This window comes from Lemur catta, chromosome 25, assembly GCF_020740605.2.
Source record: "Lemur catta isolate mLemCat1 chromosome 25, mLemCat1.pri, whole genome shotgun sequence".
Lineage (NCBI taxonomy): Eukaryota > Metazoa > Chordata > Mammalia > Primates > Lemuridae > Lemur > Lemur catta.
Window position 1 is genome coordinate 2,300,491 of NC_059152.1, and position 24,421 is coordinate 2,324,911.

The following is a 24,421-nucleotide window of genomic DNA, read 5'->3' on the forward strand; positions in this document are numbered from 1 at the left end:
CACATCACATGTGCTGTGCTTAGCTTCAGGTGAGTTCATTTTCCTTAGCAGAAGTAATGCAAAATTTAATTTTCATATCACAATAAATCTAGTTATGTCAAAAACCAATATATAAGATTTACATGTATTTTTAACATGAAATCAGAAACTTCCAGGAAAATTTGGGGCTTTTGCTGAGGGGTGTATAAATTCATTCTCTCCTGGCTTTTTCCTATGAAAATGTTTAGGAAGCGACCCTGACCTATGCTGAAAATTTTTTCTGACCCTAACAGACCACACTACCTTTTCACTCTAAAAAACAGCAAATCTAAGCCACCAGCAAAATGCCCATGTCCACAATCAACATTAGTTTAGTTGCCATAGACCCTGTTCTGGGTTGGCTGTAGCGAGGGACGATGAACTCACTAGACGGGGACCGCTCTGCCTAGAAATGTACCCAAAATCTGTCTTTGCTTGTAACCACGTTAAAAAAAAAAAATTTACAAAAGCAAACCCAAACCTCTTTAGTAACTAAAGCGTTTGAAACTCCAAACTTTATTTGCTTCAGGTTTTGAAACACACGTAAAATCAGAAAATCTAGACTCTTCAAGTGGCTAAAAGAAAAGCCAGCTGAGAGAACATGTGAAACCACATCCTAGGGTGACAGTCTCAAGGACGGCGACACTACTGGTGGTGAGTGGCTCCCTTCTCCCCTTTAACTCAAGGCCTTGTGACACACTGCTGTTCTTGCCATCGGGTTTCGTCCCCCGGCACTGCGAGTGACTCCGGGTGCACAAGGCCGACAGCACATCAACAGCCGTAGGACAGGCCATGTCTCTGCCTGAGCCCTCGAGGTCCCCGACCTCACCTGCTTTCCTTGTCATCCTCCAGAAGCTGCAGCTTGTAGTAGGAGTTGGTTCCTCTAACGATGTCCACCAGGCCGAGGGTGGCGCTGAAAACCTTCCCACCTTTCTCCAGCACGTGCGCAGAGTGCTCCAGACCTGCCCCAGAGGCAACACCCCCATCGTTCTCCTCCCCTGGAGGGACTGGCCCTCCCAGGGAGACGGGGTCTGTCGGCTAAGGGGTCCTACCTGCTCGGCTACGCTACTGCCACCTTCAAGAGGTTCCCCACGAAACACATGTGCTGTCAGGACTAGGGGGGCCCGAGAGGGGGGCCCTGCGCCCTGCCCGTGTGCTGTGGGCATTCACATGTGTTTTCTGCGCACGCTCCTGTTTGCTTACCAGAATCAGGATCGACAGCTGCCCCTCCTTTAAGAGTTAATTTCATTCTCTTTTCAGATTTGTTGATACCTTTAGAAGGCGACAGAAAAATATAAACATAAATTAAGCATAAATTAAAAAGGGAGAGGTGAAGGCAAACGAGCAGTTTCCACTCACGTCATCTGCCAACATGGCATCTATGCTGCCTCCCACCGCCCCAAACGGCTGTCACTCTGTGCCCAGTGCACACCTGGGTGCGAGAACTGGCCTGGGCAGCTCTCAACAGACCCCTGCAGGGACACGGAGGCAGAAGCTCCGAGCAGGCGGACCGGCCCGGGAAGGGACGGCTCAGGGCCCTCACCTTCCTCCTTGACGGTGCCCTTGCTTTTCTTGGAGAGCGCAGCCGACTTCCCTCTTGGGGCCACGACTTCAACAGGCTCTGTCTTCACCTCTGCCCCCCAGGGGGACAGAATGTGCGCCGAGAACAGCTCCTGAAGGCTCTTGGTGGAGGCGGACACGTCCTGGAGGAAGTCCTCAGACACAACGCGGACGTTGGCTTCCTTCACTTCCTCCATTTTCTTACCCATCTTCTCCACCTCCTCTGTTCAAATCAGAAGGAAAAAAAACATACATGAGTTTGAAACTAAGCTCAAATCTCAAATTACTAGAGTTAATTCACCGTGTACTTCTAAAGCCTCATCACCCACAGCTCTCCTTTGCTTCCAAAGCCAAAGCTCAGAGCTTTCTTCATTCCATTAATGACAACCGGCTTTCACCGGCAGCGTTCCCCTTTTCCTAAGGAGTTGCGAGGAGTTGGGGCAGCCTTCTCCAAACCCTTCTGCACAGTGAGATGTCAGCAGGCCCCACAGAAAGACACTTAGTCAAATGCATACAGGAAATGCCGTACATTATTTTTCTGGTTTTGGAGACGTACGATTGTCATCCATATAAAAAACCTGCAAAGAAACCTGTTTATCTTCGTTTAACCCTGCATTTCCCAAACATAGCTGAACTGTGACCTTCTGTTTTGGCAGCAAGCCCATGTGCATCTTATGGAATAGTTCAAAGTGCTGAGAATACAGGCTGAACATCCCTTATCCCAGGTGCTGAGGGCCAGAGGTGTTTGAGATTTCAATTTTTTTCAGATTTTGAAATATCTGCATTATACCTATGGTTTGAGCACCACTAATCCGAAAATCTGAAATGCTCCAATGAGCATATCCTTTGAGTATCACGTTGGCATTCAAAAAATTTCAAATTTTGGAGCACTTTGGATTTTGGGATTAAGACACTTAACCTATCACAGTTTACAGTCTTTAGCTGGGAACGTAAGACACATGTGAATACATATACTACAAAGTAACATGAAGCACAAACACTGGTTTCCCTCCACGAAGAACCCAGCCATGACGACGACGACTGGAGATACCGTTTTTAGTGCTGAGTGTCGGGCGCCTCCTCACTGAACTCAGTGCAACCGTAAGAGCCAAACGCACTATCCTCACTGCACAACAGGGCCCACTCACTCTTTGTGCTGATGCACAGCGAGGCCTTGCTGGCCGTCCCCGTCAACTTGCCCCCGAGTGTCTCGATGGTGGCCTTCACCTCATCCTTGTTCCGGGAGAGCTTCCCCAGAGTCAGGATCTTCATGTTGGCTAAAGGCTTGTCTGGGACGGAGAACAGAATCAGTAAGCAGGGCCAGCTCCGCGCTGCTCCCTGGAAAACCCCGGGGCAGGCTGCAGGGTCCCTGCCTCGGTTCCCCTCTTTCATCAGCTTGTCCTTGGGAAAACACACGCATGATCTCACTGTCCTTGCTGGCCTGGAGCATCTCCCACTAATACTGACCTACGGTAACTTGCTCTGCACACACGAGACCCAAGCATGGTGCCGGCCGGGCTCAGGCAGACTGGCGGGGGCAGGGCGGTCTGGAAGCAGGAGAGCGAGGCCTGGAACGACGCTCTCTGCGGTGCAGAGCCAGCCAGGAGACCCCGAATGCCACCTCAGGTTAGGCTGCTGGCCCGGCCCCTCTCAGGAGCTTCTCTTCCAGCCTCCCAGGGTAAGAAAGTCATCTGTTCTTTTCAGATGTTTATGTTCTCCGTGTTATGCCTTGCGGGGGGCGCGGCAGGGCAAGGGAAGTGGCCCCTCACGAGCAGGGCAGGCTTCCCTACTGGACCAGCACAGAGACCCCCAGAAGGACCCCCTCCTCGCCAACCCCACACACCAGCTAGCAGTGGGCACCGAGTCCCAGCCCGTGGCTCTGAGACCAGGGCCCCGACGCCGTACCTGCCGGAGCGGAGCCGTCCACAGCTGGGGGCGTTGAGGCTGCGGAGGGCGGGGGCGCCGTCGCCACCGGGGCGCTGGTTTCTGGGGGGAATATTCGGTTCTGCTTTTTGACCTTCAATTTCTTGAGGTAAGAGATTTCTCGGAATTCCTAAAAAATGTAAGTTTTCATTGCTAAGAAGCCAGCTCTCCCTTGAAAGAACCTCCCCAAAGACAAAAGGGAATTTCGCTTGTCCAAATTAACCTTCTTACAATAAAGAATAGCACAAAATAGAAAAATGAGAGGCTTCTAGGATGCCGCAGTACTCACTTCCAGTACTTCCACATTTATGACAGAGTTGGCACTGTGGCCGCTTCAAGAGAAAAATATTTTCATTTTCTTTTTTAAATCCGTTGACAGTCTGGCCAGGGAACCACCGCTGGAGTCTGTGACACACCCTCCCCAACCCCTTCGAGCGTCACTAGGCTTCTCTATGGTCACATGCCCACCCCAGGACTCCAAGCCCCCAAGACTGCACGCGCTGGGGGGAGGTCATTACCCCAGAGGAACTCAGGGCAACCCCTTCCCTGCGTCAAAGACGGGAGACGGCTGGGGAGGCCTAGAGCACTCACGACAGACCCTCCCACCAGCAGAGTGCGTCCTGCTCCCGGGAGGCCGGGGTGCAATTACGGCGGCGAACAGGAGGCAAAACAACGAGCCGAGGGCCGGTAGGAGACGCGGTTAGTTCTCGGTGTGGAGTGAGTGGTGCCGACAGGACACCCCAAGGAACCATTCCTGGCACTTACCGTGTGCCGCTGTTCCCAGGCCCCGGGTCCCGCGTGGGGCGCAGGTGAGGCCCTTCCCGCTGGGACCCCCCGCCAGCTCGGCTCCCCAGCTGGGGTTTGTGGCGCTGTGAGGACTCCACGTACAGAGGGAGAACGAACACCACCAGGAGACCCGTGAACCCCGGACCCAATTCTCCCTCCAGCACAGAGGCAAGGAAACGTCCTCGAGGGAAACCCTCGTTCCACACAGGCAGAAACGACTATCTATTCACCATGCGTCCCTCGAGCCTAGACCTGTGCCCGGCACACACCAGGCAATGAACAGAAATAAAAATAATTCATGGTCTTTGCAAACAAGAGCATTTTAGTCCAAATGAACAAACCTATACTCTACACTTAGAGATGCTCTGGTTCTACATCTCTGTGGTCTGCAAACATTCGGAAGCAAAAACGTAATTTTACATTCTGATCACGCGGACAGCCTAGTTGTAAAGAAGTCCGAGGAACAGGGCGCTACAATCTTGGGACCTGGAGCGTGTACAAGCCCAGATGGGGGCCGGGTTTTCCTGCCAACAGGTCCCAAGATCCTCCCTAACCCCTCACCTTTGGGGTCACCCAGTCCTTCCGGCTGGGCGTCTGCGTCTTGACCATGCACTTGGTCCAGGCAGTGACGTCCCCCGTGCAGTAATAAGCGTCACTCTTGAAGACCAGCTGGCCTGAGCACTCCGCGCAGGGAAGGAGGGCCCCGAACACAATGCCGTCAGCTACGCGGTCCAGGATCTGGAGCCAGGGAAGAGACGCGTCAGAGAGGAAAGGAGGGACTGCGGAAAAGCACACTTACAATGTGGGATGGAAGAACTCGCACAGACTGCACTCACGGGAAAGAGGCTCACTCTGGGGCTCCGAACAAGCCCGGGCAGCTGGTTTACAACGGGGCATGGATTCTTGCACTTTAAGAGACTCATTTCCAAAGGAACTGATCCCTCCCGTAGCTCCCCACCCTCAGTGATTTAGCAATAAAGGAGAGCCCAGGGTAGATCGCACAAGGGGCATACGCCAAGCTCAACTCCAGAGAATGAGGGCAGGGCAGGGCCTGCTGTGGACACCCGTGGGACCTCAGGAGGGGTCTCCGTTCCCTCCACAGGCCAGCAGCCCTGGGGGAGTCTGAGCAGAAGGCAGCAGAGACAGGGCCCCAGGCATGAACACATGAGGCAAACATGCGGCCCACCAAAGCCCTCTCCAGAATTCCAGAGCAAGCATCAACATGGGGGGTGCCTGGTGGGACCTATGAGGGCCGCCCCGCCGGCCCCGGGGTAATGGTGATCACAATGGTGGTGATGACCGTGCAACACAACTACGGATTTTGACTCTTCGCAGTTAATACCAGCAGGTGTGCAAACGGAGGGCCTCCCACACTCCATTGGGACAGTCACTCCACAACGCCTGGGCTGGCCTCACACGCGGGTCCCACTTAACACAAAGGCAGCTCACCGCCGACTCCCCGGAGGGCACTTGCTGCTTGTTGAAGATGAGCAGCTCTTTCAGGTCGTTCGTCGAACAGGCTTTCTTTAGCTCGTCCTTGATGTTCCAGATGAGGTCGTTCTGGGCCTACGGACGAGACCAGCAGCTGAGAGACCAGCTCTTTGCAAAGAAAGAAACGCAACTGAAGGAAACGCTGGTCTTGCTGAGCCTCCCGCTATACCTGTGCACCAGCCGAGCTGCCCCTCCAAAGCTGGCTGATCAGCACAGGATTTTACTCCCAGCCACACTCCCGTGGGCACCAAATTCAACTTGGAGCATGGCCCCTCCGAGAACCACGGAAGGTGGGGAGGAAACCGCCTAGCAGTGTGGCGAAGGCTGCAGCCAGGGCACCAAGGCCTGGGAACCAAGCCCAGGAGACACAGGTGACAAGCTGGAAGCACCGGGCTGGGGCCAGGGCCCACATTTGTCAGCATCTGAAGGAAGCGGGGTACGGTCGTTCCCCATCGATGTAAGAGGGAGCAGGAATGATTCCCAAACACCCATTTCCTTAACAGTACATCCTATTCAGTATCAGGCAAGACTGCATTTAGGCTCCTCTGAAAACGGAACAGTCCACCTTGAACATGAATTGCCTACTCTCTGTTGCACGCTTTTACCTGCCATCTCATTTACTCTCAAAGCAACAATAAACCTTGCGAGGAAGGCTTCAGCCTCCTCATTTTCGAGGCCAGGGCGAGTGTCCTCCCCCTCCAGGATAATGGGCAAGTTATTCACCATCTGGGCCTCAGACCGCACACCTGCAAGGTGGAGGTGGAAACGCCAGCTCTACCACACCCCGCAGGGCTGCTGCCGGCACCGAAAGAGGATGTTGCCGTGACTGTCAACTGTCACAGCTGCAGGTGCACGTATCTGCACTTGTCTCCCAGCTTCAAGTTTAGGCTCCCTCAGGAACACGCCCTCTCCGGTTCCTCCCTGCAGCCCATGCTGGGACACCAGCTAGACATGAGAGCACGAGGAAAAACTCTAGCGGTGCCAGGTCAAATGGAAGCAGAACTGTCACCTACGTGACAACCAAGAACTGGGAGCAGCAGAAACAGATGCACCAGGGCGAGGAGGCTGAGGGAGCATTTTAATTTCTGACTATCTTTACATCTCTGACAAAACAGAAGAAACAACACCGAACCCACTCAATGGCGAACGCAAAGTGGCACTATGGTTCTACTACAGCCGGACTTGCCACAAAACGGACACCTTTTTTACCATAAGACAATCACACCTAAGTGAGAATTAAACCTGTGATTTTTATTTAGCGACTGGAGCCAGATCAGAAATTGTTTCTAATTCTCAAACCACCAGCAAAAACTGAATACTCTTATCAGAGACTCAAGCAGATGGCTCAGAGAAACCCTGTTCAAGAAAGTGACTGTTCTTCCCTGATTTCCCAAACATTTTCTGATTAATAATTTTTACTGTGCTTCAACACACACATATTCAACAAAGTGATGTCTATGACATGTATGTTACAGTCAATGGTCAATGATCATAGATTAATGGGTAGTCTTCTCCTGTCACTATATGCCTTCCATTTCTTTTTAAAATGAGAGATCTTCACTTATAATAAAAAAATGTGGAAAACTTTTTCTTCAAGCCATTTGTCTATGCTAAGAATCTTTGGCGGCCTTGAATTTAATCCTGAGTTTTCGACGTTTGCGAGTGATCATGCAAGTGCAGGACGCAGTGATGCGTGATTTGATTTGGTGGAAGCGTGATTCTCCGTCAGCCCCGCGTGCGGCTGGAGGGTGGGAACAGGGTGCTCAGCCCTTGCCGAAGCCGGGCTGCAGAGCAGGCACCTACAGCCTAACGTTGTTTCTCTTCCAAATAAGGTTTCTTTGGGGAAGAGGGAAGAAAATCTGGGGGAAAAGCCATGCTATTTCATGACAGCTATCACTTTGGGAATTCCTAAAGGTCTTGGTAAGAAAGACGTGACTCCCTGAATTTCCTTCCCAGAATGAAGAAGAGCCCGGAGACGGAAGGTCCAAGACGCACGCCCAGAACTCACCTTGAGGGCCTTTTCAAGCTTACTGTCCTTGTCTTTCTCTTTTTTAGATTTCTTCTTGGCCACTTCATCTGTTCCATCTACCTCATCACCTTTTCTCTTTCTGAAAGGCAAGGGATATAAAAGGAAGAACCAGAGCCATTAAAAATCGGACACCCAAAGACTTGGGGTGTCACAGTATCTTGTGTCATTTACGTCTCTCTGCAGGCTCTGCTCGCACTTGTCCCCTCTCCACCCCGCTCAGGGCTCTCGGGTGTTTGCTGTGCACTCGGGCAGCATTTGCCACCGAGAAGGCAGGAGATGCGTCCACGTCAGTTCTGCCAGCCAAGGGGTTGGAACCCATTACGGGACCCAGGGCTCAGGTCCCACCTGATGCCAAAAATCCCACGCATCTCCCGGCACAAAGGAGACAGCCTAGAAGGTTCCAGCAGGGACTGTGCCAAAGGTAAGCCCATGGCTGAGGGCCAGGGACTGCAGAAAGACAAAGTGCCAGAGGCTGAGCATTTTGAGCTAAAACACAGGGCGGCTCCCAAGGCCAAGAGGCCGTTTGCAGAGGTGAGGCCGTGCGGCCACACAAAGCCCAGACCAGAAGCGGCAGCCAAAGCACCGCCAGCCAGTCTGCCCAGCTGGTTCAGCAAACACTCAGCACCGAGGGTGTCAGCTGCTCCTACAACACAGGGCAGGACAGCCACAGTGGCCTGGAGTCAGCCTCTGCTGTCACAAAGACCTGAGTTCAAACCCTTGCACTTTTCCCCATCCATAAAACAGGGAGAAGAGCACCCTCTTCCTCACAGAACCGTGGTGACAGGCAAAGGAAACAGCTCGAGCACAGCGATTAGCACAGCGCCTGGCACACCACACGTGCTCAGGACATCCTGGTTGTCACCATGGTGCACACATGAGCTGATGAACTCCTACACCTGCATCACGTGTTGCAATGCCCTGAGGATTTTTGTCCATTTTTTGTAGAGATGGGGTCTCGCCATGTTGCCCAGGCTGGCCTCAAACTCCTGGGCCCAAGCGATCCTCCTGCCTCGGGCTCCCAGAGTGCTGGGATTGCAGGCATGCGCCACTGTGCCTGGCCCCTGGGGACTTTTGGATCTATGCCTGATTTTCCAGTTTCTTGCACATTCCAGAGCCACATATGCTGCTGCAATCAACGAATGTGTGTGACGTGAACTGAAGTGACGTACGCATGGCTGCTCGGCAGTGGCTCAGTCACCGTCCAGGGAGCAGGTGCACACCAGCCCGACACAGGGCCCTGGGTGTGCTTGTTAACAAGTCGGTCTCTAGGCTGAGGTCCAGGCAAGACATGAGGCAGCCACAGACCCAAGATAGATAATTCTTCCCATCTTAAACGTTAACAACTTGTGAAACCCAAATAATTCTGAACTCTAAGCCAGGAAACTTATTATCCGCTGCCCACCCACTATCTAAAAAATGGTCACAATCCTCCCGGCACCATTCCTAGAAATCCAGACACACAGAACACACCAACATGTGTATGAGGAGGTCAAGGAGATGTGACAGCAGATTGGGGGGCAGGGATCAGAGGAAACGCGTGCATGACCCGGGCAAGGCGGGTGCTCAGACAGGGCAGGGTGGTCTCCCACGTGTGAAGGGCTGTCGTGGGAAAGTGAACCCAGCTTGTCCGTGGAGATCAGGTGCTGGAAGGGGGAACAGACCACCAGGAGGCGGGTCTCACAGGGCACAGGGCTATAGGAATGTGTCCCTGCAGCCCCTGCAGTCCTTCCCTACTCTGTCCCCTGCGCCCACAGCCCTGCTGCTGCTGTCCCTCAGGCCGCGTCTCCCTGGCTTTCGGACAGTCAGCAAAGGGCAATGCAGGAGCCATATGGCAACCTTAGGGTCTTGAGCACCCCACGGCATGGCGCTCCACCCACCCTTCGCTCTTGACTCCCGGGAGCTGCTTCTTGAGGGCTTCTTTGTCCTCCGCAGCGAGGAGGCTGAAGCCCTTGAGCTGGCTGGCACTGTACTCAGGCCGGAAACCCAGCTCCTCCCTCTTCTTGACGAAGCAGTTCGGGTGGTACCAGCGATCAATCATGCCCAGCTGCGGCTTCTCCGGGTCTAGCATCTTCTTGGACAGGCGCATCTGGCCCTGCAGGGAAAACCGCATGTGGTGCCAAGCGAGCGACAGGTCCAAGCCAAGGCGCCTGCCTGCCCGGCAACCGGAGGGCTCGAGGGTTGCTGGGATAGTCTGGCTGTCTTAGGCCACCAAGGATTGTGCTACCCTCCACTCTCAGTGTCCCTTAAATCCCAAATGGCTGGCTACCTACCTGCCTGGACAAGGAAGTGGCAGCGCTTCCTTGATGTTTCTGATCTGGGGCGGGCATGAGCACACCTGCTGTGGTGCACGGGAGCCAGAGCCTTGCACACCTGGGAGGGCTCCGACGCAGCACACTCGCACCAGCCGGGACCTTCTGCCACTCCCACCCCCCAAGGGACTCTTTAGTTTCTTCACACATATGAAGCCCCCTAAGAAGGGGTAATAAAACCACTGGCACGATCCCAGTCCCATCAGCCTGCCCAGGTTTACGATCCGCAGGCCTGACATTCTTGGGCGAGTTCCTTCCGTGTCCGCGAGGTCCAGACCCAGAGGGCTCAGCACGAGGGGCTGCTGTCACTCCCCTCGAAGACGACCTCAACTTCTGCCTCAAAGTTTTAGCGGCTGAAGGTAGGTGGAGAAAATCTAGCAATTCCACACTTTTCCTCTCTGAACACCCACGGGCGCACCTCACTTTCATGTACAACACCTCCAAGAGGCAGAAACCTTTAATCAGTGCCTTAAACGGGTCAATTAGTACATGTGCGTCACACCAGAGCAGGACAAGAAGGCTGGAGGGCACAAGCCTCCCCCCATCCGTGTCTCAGCCCCCCGCCCGGTCCATCTGACTGGCTGCCAGCCTCCGGGGACTAGAACTGGCAGAAAAGGCTGGTTAATGAAGTTTCTCTGATTAAACAGAAGAAAGCTGGAGGCTCACACCGGGGAAAACAGACTCCTTCAATTGAATCCCACCCTAAAACACAGACAGCCTCCCCCCAGCTACTGCTGAATCCAGAAGAGACCCCTGTGCTAATGCTTTCCAGGCGCTCCCAGGTACGTGCAGCCACACACACGAGTACGGCACCGACCCTAATTAGGGTCAGACCCGTCTGGAAGAAAAGTGACTGTCATCTCCGGTCTGTCTGTACTAACATCTCACTTTGTTTTCAACCGCTGGTGGTGAGCAAGCACCCCGGAGCCCCTATTTCTGCTTTTGTCTCGAGACAGCCAGAGGCGTCTCCTGCAAGCAGCGCGGGAAGGTCAGCCGGCTGCGAGCCCCGCGCTCTCACCTTCTCTATCTTCTCCATGCACCCTTTGCACGTGCTCCTGTTGGACTTGGCGTACTCGGCCGCGAAGTCCCCAAGCATCTTCTCCGCCTTGCCACCGCCGCCGTCCTGCCCTTTGCCTGAAGAACCAAACACACAGTGATGCTCACGACGGCCTCACCGTGTAGCTGCACGAAGTCCCCCACCTCCTCCTGCACCTCCCCGGGACCTTCCACCGGGATGGGGGACCGCAGCTGGCCCGTCTCTCCTCCACCTGTCTGTAACAAGTATGGCTGGTAAACAAGCTTCTTTACCGGCAAGGAAGTGACCTTTCTCAGATGAGCGCTTTGAAACAGCACCATGTTAGCCAGCGTTCAGCCATGTGACCTTCCGCCTCTCTCCATTTCTCTGGAGTCCCCACCCACACTTTGGAAAGCCCTTACTAAGTGCTTACCTTGAAAGCCTGGAACCACACTAAATTCTAGCTCAGCCTTCCAATTTCCACTACACTTTTGTTTATCAAAGTTAAATGTTACATTATAGGGACTATCTTGATACAGATCAGACACAGGTATATGTAAGAATTAAATGCACGGTAAAGGTATCATTTAAAATTAGTGGGGAAAGGTTGAATTATTTAATCTGGGACAAGAGCTATATTCTTTTGTTATATAAAAATAAACTCCCAGGCCGAATGTTTCTTCCCTAAGAGCAGAAGTAAGACAAGGCTATCTCCTCTCATCACTTCTATTCCACATTGTACTGGAGGTTCAATTAAGTGCATCAAGAAAAGAAAAAGAAATAAAAGGCATAAGTTTGGAAAAGAACAAGTAGAGCCATCTCTGTTTGTAGATGACATGATTATATACGTGAGCTATCCTTAGGAATCTATTAAAGAAAGCTACCAGAACTATTAAGTGAATTTAGCAAATTTGTGGGACACAAGATTAGTATATAAACATACGAAAATTTCTACATAGGAGCAATGAACCCGTTGGAAAAATAAAGCACACTGCCATTGAAATAGCATTAAAATACATAAGATACTCGAGAGACATTTAACAAAAGACATGCAAGATCTCTACATGAAACCGGTTAAGACTTTGCTGAAATTAAAGACCTAAATAAATGAAGAGACGTAACATGTTTATGGATTGGAAGAATCAATTTGTTAAGATGTCAATTACCTGCAATTCCATGCACAGATTTGATGAGATGCCAATCAAATTCCTAGCGGCTGCCATTTTAATAGCTCCAAACTGGCAACAACCCAAAAGTCACCAACAGGAAAATGGATACACAAATTGTGATATACTCAGAGGACTACTGCTCAGTGGTAAGAAGGGACTAGCTAATGACACACAAGATAACCTGGCTGAGTCTCACAGACGTGCTGAGTGAAAGAAGTTTACAAGAGGGTGTACACAATTCCTTTTTCTCCCCTGAAATTCTAAATCAGGCAAAATTAATCTATGGGGATAGAAATCAGAACAGTGGTTACTTGAGTTGGGGAAAGATGACTTTCCGGGGTGACAAAAAGGTCACCCCGGAAACTTGATGGGAGTGTATGTTAGATGTGTGTATACATTTGTCAAAAATCACTGAACTGTACACTTAAGATCTGTGCATATAACTGTATGTAAAATTTTAGAATTCCACATACAATGCCAAAGACATACCACAAATGAGAAGACAGATAGGACTACACAAACATTCGTCAAAGATGAAACTTTAATGTGGCAAAACATACAATAGACAAAGCTAAAATAAAAACGTCAAACTGGGAAAAGTATTTGCAAAATGTTATGACAGAGAATTAGTATCTTGTACATTTCATTAAGAAAAAGACAAAATACTCCGAAAGAAAAATGAGGCAAGGACACAAATATCGAAGTAATATAAATGGCTTAACAAAAAAGTGCTGCTAAATATGTGACAAAAATTCCACTTCACTGGGCGTGAAATGAAAAAGAGTGACAATACTAAGAAATAGTGTGGAAGTGGAGAAACAGATATATTACATATTGCTGGTATAGTTGCAGCTGATGCAACCTTTCTGAAGGCAATTTGGCACATGCATAGAAGGCCTTAAAACGGTTCAGCCCTTTGAGCAGTAATTCCACTTCTTGGAATTAAAGAAATAACTGGACAGGTGCCCAGGATATGTAAGATGTTTGCAGCAGCTCTATTTGTAATATAACGAAAAGGTTAAAATTCTGGTCTCAAAAGCAACATAGCCTGGATTTGAATCCTGGCTCAGGCATTTACTACCCGTTATAACCTTGGGCCAGTTACCTAACTTCTTTGTGCCTGGGTTTCCTCATCTGTGAAAACTACCGCAAGGACACAATGAAATCAATACATGTCAACTGCTTGGAATGGTGCATGAAATGTGTTAAGTCCTCATTAAACGAGTATGATGTACCTTTTAGAAATAATGACAAATCTATAACTATTAACATAAAAAGAATAAATATCAAGTTTTAAAAGTAACAAATAGGTCAATGTCACTAATCATTAGGAAAATGCAAATCAAAACCCCAAGATACCACTTCACACACATCAAGATGGCTATTAAAAATAAATAAAATTAGCCAGGCATGGTGGCGCATGTCTGTAGTCCCAGCTACCCGGGAGGCTGAGGCAGGAGGATGGCTTGAGCCCAGGAGTTGGAGGTTGCTGTGAGCTAGGCTCACGCCATGGCACTCTAGCCCAGGCAACAGAGTGAGACTCTGTCTCAAAAAATAAATAAATGTGTTTGGAAGAAGGTGGAGAAATCAGAACTGAATTTTGCTGGTAGGAATGTAAAATGGTAAAGCTGCTGAGGAAACCAGTATGGAGGTTCCCGCCAAAATTAAACACAGAATTACCATGATTCAGCGACTTCACTTCTGGGTATATACAGTAAAATGAAAGCAGGGTCTCTAACACGGATTTGTACACCCAGGTTCAAAGTAGATTATTCACAACAGACAAAATGTGGACCCCACCCACATGTCCGCTGACATATGAATGGGTAAACCAAAATGTGGTAGCTACATGGAGGAGATTCTGACACATGCTACAACACGGGCGAACCTACAATAACTGTGCTGAATGAACTAAGCCAGACACAAAAGGACAAACACTATATTCTACTCGGAGGAGGTACCTAGAGGCGTCAGCAGGGGCTGGGAGGAGTGAATGGGGAGTTTTGTTTAATGGATACAGAGTTTCAGTTTGGGAAGATGAAAAATTCTGGAGATGGATGGAGACGATGGTTGCATAACAATGTAAATGTACTTAATGCCATTGAAGTCTACATTTAAAAAGGGTTAAGATAAATTTTATGATATGTATATTTTGCCACAAAAAAAGGGTAATTATTAAAGAGAATCATACCTAGACTGGATCCCATTTCTGCAGGAAAGAAAAAAATCATCACACACACACAAATCAGTATTTTCTGATGAGACACTCCACAATGTTAACAATACAAATTACAGGATCTGGGATATCAATTAAACTTTTCATGTGTCTACAAATAGTAAGTCAGGCTCTTTGGATGAAAAATCCCTGGAAAATTAGTACACTGTATCATAACTTTATGCTAATGATGGCTGCACAGAACAGACACATTTTCAGTAAAACTGTTATGCATCTTTGTATTACAAAATTATAGTATATAAATTATAAATTACATAGGTATAAATTATAACTAGATACAACATATACAGATCCCTAAACCTACAACTTCCACTATCCTGAATACAAAAGGGAAAACAGCCACAGAGTAAGAAAAATATTACACCCTAATACTCTGCTGAAATGCCACACTCACCCTCTGGCCCCTTCTTGGCAAATTACTGTTATTTTTATCCACGACACGACACTGAGCAGTGTTACTGATCTTTCAGTTTCCAGCAGAACAGAAGCAGCTGGAGTCGAAACATACCAACAGCCGCAAGAAGGATGGGCAGAGAGAGAAAACACACTTCAGCACAGGCACAAACAGCTCCCCGAGGGAGGACGGCTGAGCTCTTCCCAATGCCCTAGAATCATGAGATAGGTTAAACTGGGTCAATTTAGGAAGGCACAGAAGTGAGAATGCAGTCTCAGAAGATTTCCCTCACAAAGTGATGAAGGCCAGGCACGGTGGCTCACGCCTGTAATCCCAGCACTTTGAGAGCCTGAGGTGGGAGGATCGTTTGAGGCCAGGAGTTTGAGACCAGCCTGGACAACACTGCAAGACCCCTCTATACAAAAAAATAAAGAAAACATTAGCCAGGTGTAGTGGCACTTGCCTGTAGTCTTAGCTACCTGAGAGGCTGAGGTGAGTGGACTGCTTTGAGCCCAGAAGGTTTGGGGCCACAGTGGCCTGTGATGGTGCCACTGCACTCTAGCCTGGGCAACAGAGCAAGATGCTGCCTCTTTAAAAAAAAAAAAAAAGAAGTGATGAAAACAGACTTTTTAAAATTTAAAGGCACCCAGCAAGTTAGTTTGTGGACATAGGCAAGCTGGTTCAAAAGTTTATGCAGAGAGGCAAAAGACTCAGAGTAGATAAAACACAGTACTAAAGGAGAATAAAGCCGCAGGACTGACATTAAACTTTAAGACTTCCTGTGAAGCCACAGCAATCAACACAGTGTGGCACTGGTAAAAGAACAGGTAAGTAGCTCAATGGAACAAACGGGGAACCCAGAAAGAGACCCACACGAATGTAGCCCACTGATCTTTGACAAAGGAGCAAAGGTGAAAATGGAGAAAAGAGAGTCTTTTCCACAAACGGTGCTGCAACAACTGGCCATCCACGTGCAAAGAAATGAATCTAGACGCAAACCCTACACCCTCCACAAAATGTAACTCGAAATCGACTGTCGACCTAAACGTAAAACACAAAACCACACAACTAGAAGATAACACAGGAGAAAATCTAGATGACCCTGGGCCCGGCGATGACCTTCTAGAAACAACACCAGAGACACCCCCTGTGAAAGGAGTAACTGGCTCCCGTCACCAGGAAATGGAGGCGCCCCCCCCCCAAAACAAAAGTGAGTGATAAGTTAGACTTCTCTATCATTAAAACCTTACCTGTGACAGGCTCTGTCAAGAGAAGGGAAAGACGACCAGACACACAATTGGACAAATTATATGCAATACGCACACACGATAAAGGGCTGTTATTCAAAATATACAAAGAACTCTTGAAACTCAACAATAAGAAAACAAACAGCCCAAGTGAGAAATGGGCAAAAGGTCTGAACAGACGCGTCACCAAAGACATACAGATGGCAAATAGGCATATGAGAGACGTGTTCAATACGATTACGGCATCAGGGAAATGCAAATTAAAATAATGAAATACCACACATCTATTAGAATGGCCCAAACCCAACACTCTGACACCACCAAATGCTAGCAAAGATGTAGAGTGACAGGAACTCTCATTCACTGCTGGTGGCAACACAAATGGTTCAGCCACTATGGAAGACAGTCTGGCAGTTTATTACAAAACTAAACATACTCTGACCATACAATTCAGCAATTGTGCGCGCCCCTTGGTATCTACCCAAACGAGGTGAAAACTTATGTTTACACAAAAACCTGCACCCGGATGTTTATAGCAGCTTTGTTCATAATTACCAAAATTTAGAAGCCACCAAGATCTCTCTCGACAGGTGAATGAATAAACTGTGGTACAACCACACAATGCAGTATTATTCAGCACTAAAAAGAAATAAGCTGTAAAACCATAAAAAGATATGGAGGAATCTTAAATACATAATACTAAGTGAAAAAACCCAATCTGAAAGGCTACCTACTAGAGGATTCCAAATACACAACATTTTGAAAAAGGCAAAACTATAGAGAAAATAAAAAGATCAGTGGTTGCCAGAGGTTAAGGGCAGGGAGAGAGAAACAGGCAGAGCAGAGGATTCTCAGAGCAGTGAAACTGCTCCGTGTGATGCTATGATGCATGTTCACCACACATTGTCCAAACCCACAGAATGCAAAGAACCAGCAGTGAACTGTGGACTCCGGGTGGTAAAGATGTGTCAACAGAGGGTCATCAATTGTCACAAATGTACCACTCTGGTGGGGGGGAAACGGAGGGCACATGGGAACTCTCTGTACTTTGCTTAATTTTTTTGCTGCGAACCTAAAACTGCTCTGAAAAAGTATTAAGAAGAAAAACAAAACAAATTTCAAGGCTACATTCCAAGCATCTGGAAAAATACAATACCAAACATCACGGCACAGACAACGAGGAGGCAACGTGGCGCTGCTGAAAGAACCTCTGCACCACATTCCTGATCTGCACAAGTGGGGGACAGAGAGGGCACGCTGGGGGGCTTTTTTTGCCTTCTCAGAAAAGGCCCCCCCACCCAAGCCTCAGGGTCAGGGGCCAAACACCCGCTGCCTCCCTAGTTCGTACAGACCAGTCACTCCTCCAGCCTCCGCCGTCTTCTTCACTTTCTGCTGGTCGTCCCAGCGCAGCTCAGAGAAGCCATCTACCTCGACGTCGGGGTGCCGGATAGAGTGGCCCACCTTCCAGAAGCAGGCGAAGTGGTACCAGTGCGGGACTTTGCCATCGAACATGGGCGACTAGAAAGAAGGGAATGGAAGGGGGCAAGTGAGCAGTTGACCTCTGACTCGGACCCACTGAGACCCGCACCCCAGCCCCCACAGTGGAGCACGTTACACCCTGCTCTCTCCTCTGCGGAAGGGGGACAGCAGCCCCCGCACCTCCCACGAGCAGCTGCGGGGGGTGGAAGCAGCGTCCTGCTCAAGACCTTCCCGGCAGCTTGGAAGACCGTTGCCTGCTGTTCCTGAGCCCAGACTCTCGGGACACGAAACACAGCCATGGGAACGGTGGCTTTATGTAACCAAGCTCTGCCCCACGTGCCCTCCAACCACACACGGTTGCATTCAGTGACGATGAGCCCCCCTGCCCAGTGAGCCGCACACAGGACGGCCGTTCCGTGCCAGACTGCAGCCCCGGCCGGGCGAGGCAGACAACGCTCCGGGCGTGCCAGGCCTCGAAGGGCCCGCGTGGCCCAGAAAGGGCTCCGTGCGTGCCCCTGGAGTTAAGAATAACAAGGAACAAGACCCAGATAAGGAGCAAGGCAGAGAAAATGTGTCAGAACCAAGTGCCAGGCCTGCAGCAGCCACACGGAGGTGTGGGATGAATCAGCGTCTGTGCGGGGAGCACGGGCAGACCAACACTCTCAGCGGCTCTGTCCTTCAGGGCGTCATTTCCCAGGTGCAAGAACTAGAAGTCCGGCCGCAGAGGGCAGGCAGTTTCTCCTCTCGAGGTGGTTTTCTTGCCTGAGATGCTTCCCGCGGGTTGGAACTGACTTAGCACCAGGCCTTTCACGGTGACAGGGCCACGTGCTGCCCCCTGGCCCTAAGCATGGTCTGGCTTTACAGAGAGGAACACAAACACCACATCCTCCAGTGAAAGAACAACGACCAAAGCAATGCTTTACCCAGAACTCAGGACTGAGAATGGCCACGCAGGAAGACACTAGACCAAGGTCATCAGACTGTCACTTCCATTTGGTAGCCTTGCAGCTCAGGCAAGGTGCAGAATCTCTGGCCGTGCACCCAGCAATGACGTACAGAGCACTTAACATGTACCGGGGTCTGCACTCAACCACTAGCTGGTGAACCAGTCTGTTCCCTTCTATGCAAAACAGGCCACACCACTTGCCTGTCTACACCACAGAGAGATCGGAATGACCTGCACTCCTCCAGGGCTCTACCACAACCCCCTCCTAGTCGAAAAGAGGAACTAGCTGGTCCCTCCCAGGCTGCCCCAAGGCACCACAGCTAAAGTAGCAGGTATTTGATACTCAGAGAACAATCCTCCCATACAAATGTAAAATAAAGTATTTAAATTCAAGCTAGAAGAAAGACTTCTTTCTTTTTGGCCTTCACCAGCTCAGCCTACAAGACCAACTTTAAATGCTGAATTAAAACTCTGAATCTGCCTCCAATCGCAAGTATGGAAAAGCCACGCTTATAATGAGTTTCTTTCACCAGCAAGGCTACCAAGGGAGGGCTACAATGTTAAACTTTATCTGCTTCGGGTTCCTCAAGGGAGCCATAGTCAAAGCTCCCCTCTCTCTGCCTACGGCAGGCAGAGATGTTCTTCCCTTAATACACTGGCTGGACATGGGCTTTCTGTCTGTCCTTCCCACTAGAACAGGGTCTTCTATGCCCCCCCCCGGTAAAGCCTACAGACGTCTCATTCTTGGAATAACATTTAAAATGCATACTACAATACAAAGGCTCACTAATAATAAAACACAAAGAAAACTGATTCTATTGAAATTATCAAAACATTTAAAAAGTAATTTTGGGGTGCAGTAATCCATAAATTTTCAAGTATTAAACAAGATCTAGTACCCCCCTCTAGTACCTACTGTAATTTTGTAGTGATGTAGATGGTATTTTGAGAAATCCCAACTGTAAAGTGATATGACAATATCTCCAGTTATCACTTATGACAAAAACCACAGGTATGCTAATACATCTGGGCTTTGCTGCTCACATTCATGAGAGGAAATAATTAATTTTATCTGGAGGTTAGTGAAGACACGTTTTTTCTTACCTAAACCCATGGACCTCTTGAGTTCTATCCACTATCCCACAGATCCAAGGTGAAGAACCCCTGCACTAGGGGTGGGAACTCCTTAAGAGCAGGCTGCCCCCCCCCCAAAAGACCCTTAGTGGGAAACATGGCTCTTCAAATTGTAGGCCCTGTCTACTTCCCCGTCCTCATCTTCCTGCCCCACTTCAGTGAATAACGAGTCCTGATCAAACTCCCAGACTTAGCTGGGACATGTTGGACTCCCGGGCACACAATGCCTGGCACACAGCTCCATCGGGGACATCCACACCTGTACAGCAATGTTCACCAGTTATCTCCTATTTAACCAAACGGGAAGCTCTCAAGGGTGTGATCTCTTTGTGTCCTTAGTACCTAAAACAGTGCCTGGAACTTAAAAGGCACTGCATAAACGCCTACTGAACGAGTAAGGACTTTGTGCCAGGCACTGAGCTAGGCAGGCCCTGAGGATACCAAGATGACAGCGTCAGTCCCTGCCATATTATGAAATACGCTATCGGAAGTACACCTGGCACTTGGGTACCCACTTGGTAAATTTTTCCCTCCCATCTACAAACCTAAGTACTGAAAATCCATTGAGGCCTACCTGGTCGTTCCTAAGACACATTACAACCTCATGGCAAGGAGGGAAATCAAGTTACTCTGACCATGAGGGCTACAACTTGGGTCACAAACAGCTGTTTTGGAGTTGGGGGAGGAACGGAGCAGGTGAGAACCAGAATTGCAAAGGCAGACAACGGCAAACTGAAAGCTGGAGGTAGCAGGAACCCCTCCACACAGGCAGGGGCCTTCGAGCCCAGCCCCTCGCAGTGCACCCCAGCACCCCGACGGCCATCTCAGAAGCCTCAGGAAAGGTCAGAGGGGGATCCCCAATCTCTTAAAAAGCTCCAATGAGAAACCCCCCGGAGCCACCCTCTTATTCAAACCAGGCAGCTGCAAAATGCACCCACAGAACGCATCTGTGAACCTGGAAAGTTTGGGGAAAACGTTATTTTAAACCACAAATTAAGTCCAAAGTGAACGCACTGTACCAAAACCACACCGCCTTGCAGTTTTGCCTAATTAAAATAAAAAACGAGAGCGCGCGGGCGTTGAAATGACAGCCCAAAATAGGTCCTTTTTGTTCTTTTTTTAAAAAAAAAAACCCTCGCCGCCATCCGCGTAGGACAAAAACCTTCCGGATCAAGGTAGGTCGGGATCACGCCAGCTCCGCGGGGCCCCGCACCGCTCCTCCCCCACGGCGGTCGGGGGGCGGCGGCAGCGGCGGGCGGCGTTTCCCGGGCTTCTCCCGCCGGCCCAGCTCGGCCTCCGCAAGGGGCCGCCCCGGCCGCCCTCGCCCGCCGCCCCCAACGCGGCCCCGCGCGGCGCACCTGCACCATGACGGCCATGCGGAGCGAGTCCTTGGGGATGCTCTCGCCGCATTTCTTGCAAGACGCGCGCCCGCTCTTGGCGTACTCCACTCGGTAGAGCTTATCCGCGGACTCCGCCATCCTCCCCCTCGTGCCGCTGCGGCTCCGGGAGCCCGCCGCCGCCGCCGCCCAAGGACACGCCGCCCAGGGACACGCCGCCGCCGCCGCCGCCGCCTCGCCCGCCCTCAGGCGCCCCAGCGCCCCGAGCCGCCGCCGAGCACGCCGCGCCGACCACCGCGGCTCGCCGATAGATTGCTGATGCCTGGTGGCGGGACCGCCCCCGGCGCGCGCGTGCGCGGGGAGGGGCGGGGCCGCCGGCGCGCGCGCCCCCTGCCGGCCGCGGTCGGGGCTGGTACGCCTCGGGCGCCCGCGGCTGCGCCGGCGGCTCTGAGCGCCGCGGGGGACGCCGGGCGTGGGGGCGGGGCTTGGGCCGTGCCGGGGGCGGGGCTCGGGCCGCGCCCGGGGCGTTTTGTGGGCCCGAGCGTTGTCCCTTTAGCCATTGTGTCCCAGGGAGGCCTATTTGCCCTCTCGGCTGATTCTGTCCCACTCCCTTTTTGTAAATGTGTCCTCATCACTCCTTGAAATCGCGGTGATCACTAGGGCTGTGGCTGCCAGATTTTGTTATTTCGTGCACGACTCTATTTTTTTTTTTTTTTTAACGTAACGGGTGTCTTTTTTAATCCTATGCATTTTATTTTTACTCATTTCAAATATTGTAGCGCGAGTGTGCCGTGTCTGAAAATATTCGATTTTACTGGAGCGGACAAGAAAAATAAACAGGATGAATGCAACTCATGAGAAGTGTTGAGCCTGTAGAGAAGGAAGCTGGTCGCTTCAGGGATAGGGATGCTGAATAAGCAGGCAGACGTAGGCAGAATCCTAAAAGTTCGTAACCTGTTAAGTGTGTGGAAAGTAAATGGAATAAGTGGAATATAGGATGGAACAAATAAGAGCTTTACTTAGAGAAAGACCAAGTCAAAAGGCATGATCCTACCATCTCTTGATTGACATTCCTAAATGGCCACCCATTGGTGATAACATTATTGTCCTATTCTGGCATCCATATGCTTTGCCCCAAAAAATCCAGATAAAATCCGCGTCCGCTCAGCAGGCTGATTGCTGGGCTAACTGTACTTGCTTCTGTGTCTGATAAAGCAAGTGTGAGTTGGCTCTAGGTACCATCTGTTGAGCATCCGCCAGCTCTGGTCCTCATAACTCACCATCAGTGGGACAGGCTAATGCACAGAGAGACAGACGTACGAACATTGCCCAACCCTAGGTTCTGGTGATACGGGCCTTCCATCTCACCTGTATCCTATTCTGTGAGTGTTATCTGCCCCATAGAGTTCGTCTTCCTGCAAGGGGGTCCTAGGCACACACACAAAAGTTTAAGGATTCCTCCCCTAGAACCCTAAGGAGAACCAGCTATATCCAGTATTTCTGTCTGGATGGCTTATCTGCTTCTCCAGTTCTGTCCAAAACCGCCCCGGGTGCTTCTTATCTCAGGAAATGGCCCACTGTTCTGTGTGTTACTCAGGCTGAATGCATCGGAGTCAACTTGACTCCTTCCCTCTTCTGTCCCACATCCAGTCCATCACTGAATCCTGACTTCCTGACTTTGATCGCTTCTCACCACCTTCCTGTCCGCATCACCGTGGGAGCCGCTGTCCTCTTTTGTGGCTCTGAGACAACCTCCTTACCTGTTCTCTTCCACGCTTCCCTCCTGCAGTCTTCTCTCCCCATGAAAGCATGTGAGGTCGCTTTAGAACTCAGCCTGTGTCGATCCCACATCCAGAACCCTCCACAGCTTTCTCACCATGCTTAAACTAAAATCCAACTTTCTCTCCGTCTCTTGACCTGGTCCCTGGCGCTTCTCTGACTCCATTGCTGCCCTGTCCCCTTGGCTCCTGTGGCCCCAGTGAGTTGTGTCCCGGGAGGTGAAGTGCTTTATATAGATTGGGGGGGGGGAGCTGCTGTAGAACCATCTTATTTATCATTATCATCGTCAACTTTGTCTTTTTTGTCTTCCTCACTCTTTCTCCTCTTCCTTTTTTCTTGCTTTGTTTGGCCCTGACAGCATCCTTTTTTTGCCACATCAGCTTTCCTTTCTCAGGGTATGCAGCAATCTCTTTGGTACTTTTCCTTCAGCAGAGCAGTCATCTTTTCGGGCTGCATGCCATGTGCAGCGTTGTCACTCACATCCCTCTCCTGGCTTCTTTGCATCACTGCCAATGGACAGACCAGGATCTCCTTTGATTTGGGGACAGTTCTCAGAACACAAAGGAAAAGGCAACAGAGTGAGACTCTGTATCAAAAAAAAAAAACAAAACAAAAATAACAATTTCAGCCATTACATGTTTTCCTTTCCAGTATCTCATTGATTTATAACGAAGGCAATAGGGTCTAGAATTTATTGTTCTATGACTGGTGTCTCTTTAGTGTTTAGGTTTTGTTAGTGCTTCTGCTGAGTTGGTGTGGTCAGGCCCTGCCATAATATAAAGGTTTCCAAAAACGCAAAGGGTGGGACGTGAGGTCGTGTGACTGAAGTTAGTGAGAGGACTGCTCTGAGCCTTCCAACTGTGACTTGTTCTAGGGATGTCGCTGTGGGTCCAGATTCCTCCTGGTCATGGATCTGGTTTGATATTGCCTGGCGGCACTTGTCCAGCCTGGCTTACGTACCAATGGGGACAGTTTGGGCTCCTGTGGCTGCCTGGGACTTAGGGAGAGCAGCAGTGTTTCCAGGAATCTCCTCTCTTCTCAGCCTGATGCAGGGAGACTGGATCTGGAGAAGAGTTGGGGTACGGGCACCCAACTCTGCCTCCCTCTTCTGAAGAGGGTCACACACTATTTCCCTTCCTCAATGCTCTCTCCTCTGTGCCCCATCCCTCAGCCCCTCCAAAAATAAGATTTATCTTGCGTTTATTTGAAAACCGAGGCACGATCACCTAAACAGGGAGGCTGAGGTCACCGGGTTTATTGTGTGTCTTTTACAGTGCTGGTGGTCTTCCTGTGTCTCGTGGTTCTGGGCTATCTGCTCATTTGTGTAGCTGAGGTTACACAGCCGTCTGTCCCCTGTGTTATTTTCCACAGCTGTGTCTGGTGACGTCGCGTGTGGGTAGATGTGGAGATGTGTGCGACTGTGGCGAGGTGCCCGTGGGTTGTCTCTGGCTGGGGGAGTTCCCGTCCCTCCTGGGGCTCAGTGGCAGCCCGGAGCCAGAGCCTCCCCTGTACCCACACCGGATGTGCCCTCACCCTCCTTCTCTTAGCTGTGGTCCAGGTGCAGTTTCT

At 50.4% G+C, this 24,421-nt stretch overlaps 1 protein-coding gene across 1 annotated transcript in view; it reads right to left on the reverse strand.

The window, feature by feature from the left end:
* Nucleotides 1-21,390, reverse strand: part of PARP1 (poly(ADP-ribose) polymerase 1) — a 36,566-nt gene extending 15,176 nt beyond the window's left edge. The window contains exons 1-12 of the mRNA XM_045537162.1: nt 21,095-21,390; nt 17,530-17,695; nt 11,135-11,250; nt 9,685-9,899; nt 7,787-7,886; nt 5,737-5,853; nt 4,849-5,025; nt 3,484-3,631; nt 2,727-2,867; nt 1,562-1,801; nt 1,222-1,290; nt 848-980 (exon numbers count right to left, since the gene is read on the reverse strand). Coding sequence (XP_045393118.1) covers nt 848-980; nt 1,222-1,290; nt 1,562-1,801; nt 2,727-2,867; nt 3,484-3,631; nt 4,849-5,025; nt 5,737-5,853; nt 7,787-7,886; nt 9,685-9,899; nt 11,135-11,250; nt 17,530-17,695; nt 21,095-21,214 — 1,742 coding nt within the window. The 5' untranslated portion in view covers nt 21,215-21,390. The remainder of the gene's footprint in view (nt 1-847; nt 981-1,221; nt 1,291-1,561; nt 1,802-2,726; nt 2,868-3,483; nt 3,632-4,848; nt 5,026-5,736; nt 5,854-7,786; nt 7,887-9,684; nt 9,900-11,134; nt 11,251-17,529; nt 17,696-21,094) is intronic.
* Nucleotides 21,391-24,421: the final 3,031 nt, after the last annotated feature.